This window comes from Pyxicephalus adspersus, chromosome 2 (genome assembly GCF_032062135.1).
Source record: "Pyxicephalus adspersus chromosome 2, UCB_Pads_2.0, whole genome shotgun sequence".
NCBI classification, from domain to species: Eukaryota; Metazoa; Chordata; class Amphibia; order Anura; family Pyxicephalidae; genus Pyxicephalus; species Pyxicephalus adspersus.
The window spans coordinates 41,387,839-41,393,441 of record NC_092859.1 but is presented as its reverse complement, the minus strand read 5'-3'; the positions used below and the strand labels follow the sequence as shown (position 1 = coordinate 41,393,441).

General features: G+C 34.3%; 1 protein-coding gene across 1 annotated transcript in view; it reads left to right on the top strand.

The window, feature by feature from the left end:
- Nucleotides 1-4,793, top strand: part of LOC140322402 (E3 ubiquitin-protein ligase RNF213-like) — a 133,866-nt gene extending 129,073 nt beyond the window's left edge. Inside the window, exons 67-70 of the mRNA XM_072398975.1 lie at nt 729-926; nt 1,362-1,451; nt 2,354-2,532; nt 3,227-4,793. Of these exons, the coding sequence (XP_072255076.1) occupies nt 729-926; nt 1,362-1,451; nt 2,354-2,532; nt 3,227-3,371 (612 nt within the window). The 3' untranslated portion in view covers nt 3,372-4,793. The remainder of the gene's footprint in view (nt 1-728; nt 927-1,361; nt 1,452-2,353; nt 2,533-3,226) is intronic.
- Nucleotides 4,794-5,603: the final 810 nt, after the last annotated feature.

Genomic DNA, 5,603 nt, shown 5'->3' with positions numbered 1-5,603 from the left:
GCACATGAACAATAACTGTGTACTGTAGTCTTCTTCATGGGTAAATAAGGCATCCCCCTGAAAATAAGCCCTAGAGCATATTTTGGCCTTCAAAAAAAAATAAGACAGTGTCTTATCATCGGGGAAACAGGGTAGCTCGGTGAGTGGCTAGTTTTTTTGTTTATCTTTTTGGCAAATCCTCCTTATGCTACAACGTAAACCAATAGTAATACAATCACTGAATGTCCCTCAAAAGACCATAGGAGAAAAAAAAAAAATATATCTCTATATAAAATTTGCACATACTTTTTACAGTTTGGGGATATTTACATATGTTGAGAGACAATATACTATAATGTGTGCCAACTTGCAATAAATATATTTATTTCTATTAAAAAAAATCAGCAATGCCTTACCAAGCACACAATATTATTTACATCAGTCATTGTCCCTAAAGCCCCATCACAGGTGCTCTGATTGAGTTTTTATGAAGCCACCTTAGTCTACTGTCAACTTGTATGGTACATCATTCCTGAACAGACGCAAAAGACCAGTACCACACAGGATTTGTTTCCAGTTTTCCTAATAGCTGTTGGCAAATCCAAAATAATAGGTAGAATTAGGTAGCAATACTACATGTATACTGCTGTACACACATTGATAGAGGCTAATTCTACTTTACTGGTAAAAATTAATTTAAACATAAACTGATATGATTTAGTAGATGATGTTACTCTTTGTTTTTTTAGGACTCTTTATCAAACTCAGCAATAGATGTCATAAGCAAAGACCTAAATGCATTCAATGATGTCTGCGAAGCCTTGAACATTGTAGACATTTCACTTGGATTTCTGGCAACATCAGGAGGAAATCCAGAACTTTCCTTAACGGAATATGTTGAAGATGTCTTACAGATGAGGGAACAGAGCAACGCACATATTCTTGAGGTAGAATCTGTGAAGTCACATCATCTCTTATCCAATATTTTCAAAACTAAAGATAAAAGTTTTTTTTTAATAACAGAGGTACATTTACAGGAGTCTGATTGAACCCAGAACTTTAGGAATTGAATCCAGCTGTAATTATGTGCTGCACTTAAGTCAATAAATTTTTATTCAAAAACAGTTTGGGGACAGAGAGACGGGAACAGTGCACTTATAACATATTTAGAGTAACAGTTTGAAAAACCAGTGGTACAATGTATGTAAACCAAAACATAGTGTTAATTTACAAAGCTCCTGTATAAAGACAAAACATACATAAATCATGGGGGGGGGGGGGGGGCTTAAAAGAAGTATAAGGGGGGATGTGCCACATTAAAATTTTTGAATATATACAATGAATTTGTGATGTAATAACCATTCCATTTGTGTTTTTTAAAGGTGTTGAAACACTGTCATTTAAAAAGCACAATTGCTCTTTGGCAGCTTCTCACTGCACTGAAGTCAAAACATCTTCTACATTTAAAGAGGGTAAGAATTGCTTACTTGCAACAAACACCTACCATAGATGTAAGCACCTTAGAATTGTTCATTGATGAGAGAAGAATTATCTGGAATTTGATGTTTTGGCAATATTTATTTAAGGATATCTACACCCAATAACATAAATGTAATGGATTATAGTTTATAGTCCTTAGATATAGCAGCTGCATTACTTTTCTGGTAATGTACATTTTTTGTACAGAAGACTTTCTATCATGCAAGAAATCCCATGCCTTTGTAACTTCCTGTGAGCTGATCTGGAAGCACAAATAAAAGTATTTTCTTTGCAAGCTAGCTTCTGTAAACAACAAATTGCCACTCCTCATACATTCAAGAAGAGAGGAGCAGTGAACATGAAAGTTAGGGCTATCACCCTGGGACATGTGGGGTGTGCAAGATTACCAGGTAAAAATAACCACACACAAAATAAAATAGGAAAAACAAGTAAAATGTTTTATCATTTTCCTATTTTCTAAAATAAACATGGCCATGCATATGCTTTAATGGAAATTTGCACAAATAAAATACCAATGGTATTGGGAAAAGAAATTATCATGGATTATCATGACAATAGAACAACTACAGCATAATTAGGTGCAGCTCAGAATGTTGCTGTTGCAGCATATGTTTGGTGCCTTTGATAGAGAAACAAACCAAAATTAGGTAGACCTTTTTAGTTACAGAAAAAAAGAAACAAATTTGTTCACTCTGGGTAACATTGGTTATGTTGGTGACATGTAAATAACCCATAAACATGCATTTTTGCAGAAATAAAACATGTTTTGTACAAATAAATATTTTACTGATGAGTCATCTACTGCCACATAATAGAGTAACTGCAAAACAATTAGGGAATGTATCTAACCAAGTTTATCATGATAATATTTCAGGATCCATTTGCTAATGTGGACAAAGCCTACAAGCAGAAACTGGATAGGGAGAGGCAGCACGCTCTCAATATGTTCCTGGAGCAGAATGGCATCAACTGTTTCCTTCTGGAGCTGCATGAGATGATTATGTTGAAATTAAGAAGAACACAAAGTGTGGATAATTTCCCACCTTCTTGGATGTAAGTGAATCTTAGACCATTCTAAGATGTGTACATTTTTAAAAGTCAAGTAATACCTGGATTTCAACCAGGGCAGGTGCTTTGTTCCCTAAATCATGTACATTGGACAGTGAGAGCAATCATTATTTCTATTACTAGCCAACATATATTTCTTTGGGTGGTCCGATTGTGTCTATATATTTTTAAATGTTAACTGTTTCTAGGCAATAAGCAGTCGCATGGTCTACTATAGCTATAATTGCACCTCTGCGCCCTTATACAAGTGAAATAATTACGATTGTTATAATTTTTTTATGTAAAAAATGCCCTCTGTATTACACCTCATTTTTTTTGTCTTTTGGGTAAGGAGTACTCTGTACATAATGTAAATAACACTTGTCAATTGTATACAGATGAATGCATGTGGCTTTATCCTGCTGTCCCCGCAGGTTTTGTATTTTTACCTTTACTTTTTGCATACATATTTTTCTCTTGTGTAATCATAAATCTAGTCTTTCTTTTCGTAGGGATGTGAACATTTTACAAAAAAAAAAGGTGGAAATCATAAATCATAAAACTATCTTATAAAATGAATTGAGAGCTTATAAAGGTGGTGTAAATGCACCATTGAAAAGAAAAAAAAATATTACACCTATGAATATTCCCCATCTCTTTCATCTCTAACTAATATTGATGAAAATTATTTTCATTTCAGCTTAAGGGATGTGCTGGTTCCTCTTCTTGATGACAAAAGGGTTTCCTTCCCAGAACTGGAGAATGATTTTCCTGAACAAATTGCACTAGCCCATTGCGTTGAAACATGGAAGTTTACTGCCACAAAAAAGTGGAATCGCATTTAATCACATGGAAGAAATAATGATGGGTGTAAAGTTTGTGTGCTGCATTCCAAGACCTTATATTGCTGCTACTAACTCAGGCTGTTTTGTATTTTTTCACTTTATATTTTGTTTTGTGATAAATAAGATTTATAAATATCTATATATGCACAAGATACTGGAATATTCAGTAATATTATTATGCATTTTACAATTAAATAATAAAAGTAATGTCCAAATTCCTATATTTAATACAAAGTAGTTTACCCAGCCTAAAGCTTGTTTGCAATTTAGAGATTATTGCTGCCTTTTAATTATGTGTAAGTAACACTATTTTATGCATCAGAAAGCAAAATTATCAGACAGCAAAGTAAATAACATTTATTATGAAGTTAGATTACATTACACATACATTTCTGAGTGAATGCTGGGACATTTTTTTCCTAAACATCTGGAAGCTTGAAGTAACCCATGCCTGACCAATGCAAGTTTGGCAGTTGTATGTGTAGGACCCGGCTCTCTGCCTCTGATAGTAATACAATAACTCAGGTATATATATGCTGTGCCTACCAATTACAAAACAGAAACATTACCATAATCTGCACAATTTTTTTTTCTACTTTTCAAGGAACAAACATTTTGCTAATAATAGGAGTATAAAAAATAATTTTGCATATGCTTCAGTTTCAAGCCATGTGAAACTATCAATCACAGATAGTGTATGCTATTTTAAAAACATCCTATTAAGTTTGCAGCAAAATATTTTTTTGTTTTTTTTTTGTTTGTTTGTTTTTTGCATTCCTACTGTTGTGTTTTCCTAAAAGACCAAAATATTTCCAAGGGAAAGGTAACAATTTTCCTACCATTAGTATCAGATGATTTGCTAATGACCTAGCAGGAAAGTTGATTGAATATAAACCTATATACATTGTGAACATTCCCAGAACATTTAAATGCTGCTAAAGCAATGATGATAATCAAATAAATGCAGTAAACTTTCTTGACCAGTCAGGGATCATTTTAAACTGATCTGTCTGAACTTGTTGCACGTATTTGTCACATTGCCATTGCTTTCTGCACATACAACAAAATAACTGTGTTTTTACATTTTCCATATAATTGTTGCATCTGCAGTATGGCTGCATATTTTAATTAATGCTGGTAATATTGGGTAACATGTTTGTTTTTTTTACAAAACAAAATTATATATATCAATGCATGGTAGAGAATAAACTTGAAAGTTCCAGGTTTACTTTTTTGTTTTATTGTTACTCCATTAAACCATTTCAGCAGCTTACCTGGGAACATGCCAGTGGTACTTACCTATTCACACTGCAAATACTTAATAATGCTTACATTCAGCATAATACATTGCTTTCATTTGCGTTGTGCCATCTAAGTATGTATGATTTAAATTGTTTCCAATAAAACCAAAGACCAATGTTATGTTTTGTTTACTCCTTTTTTGCTTTACTGCAACAGCCATGTAATAAATGGTATCTGATCCTCTACTTTCCATTGCCTATTATCCTTATCTACTGTTTCAAACAGACCTAAACTAAAATTATTACCTTACATAAAAGAGCACAAAACCGGTTTATGTAAGGTAAAAATTCCCTTCTTTTTTTAGGGAGAGCAGGCCCCTTTTTTATAAAGAAAAAAAGTAAAGCCCCTCTTCTATCTTTAGAAGATGGCGGTGCCCTGCACTTCTCCAACTGCAGTACGAAGTAGGATTCCAAGACGATGCGGGACCCGATCCAGGAAACCTCCAGAGGGGTCAATAGATCTGGGAAGGTAAGGGTGAGTTTTTTTTTTTTTTTTTTGGATAACTTCTGCTTTCATTAAACTGGCAGGCACAATGTGTTCTTTGTTTTTGTCCACTGTGTAGGCTCTGGTCCAGCACCAGTGCTTACCAGGCCTCACTTCCCCAATAGGACAGACTCTTGCACAGATAAAGGGAAACTGAGGATGCTGCAGAGGACAGACAATTTTGTTTGATGTCATCGATCATAAGGTAGGAGGACCTGGGATGCTTAGAATCCTTATTAGATGCTCATTCTGTCCCACCCACTATGACTAGAAAACTTGATTAACATAACCCCCCACATACACACATTCACACTGACAATTCTGTTTCCTGCCACAGATAATGCCCCATAATAATGCATACATTGTTTTGTACTTCGTTCAAGCTACAGGGACCAAAGCAAGCAAATATTTGTTACTGTCATAATACACCTATCCCGCAAATCAGTT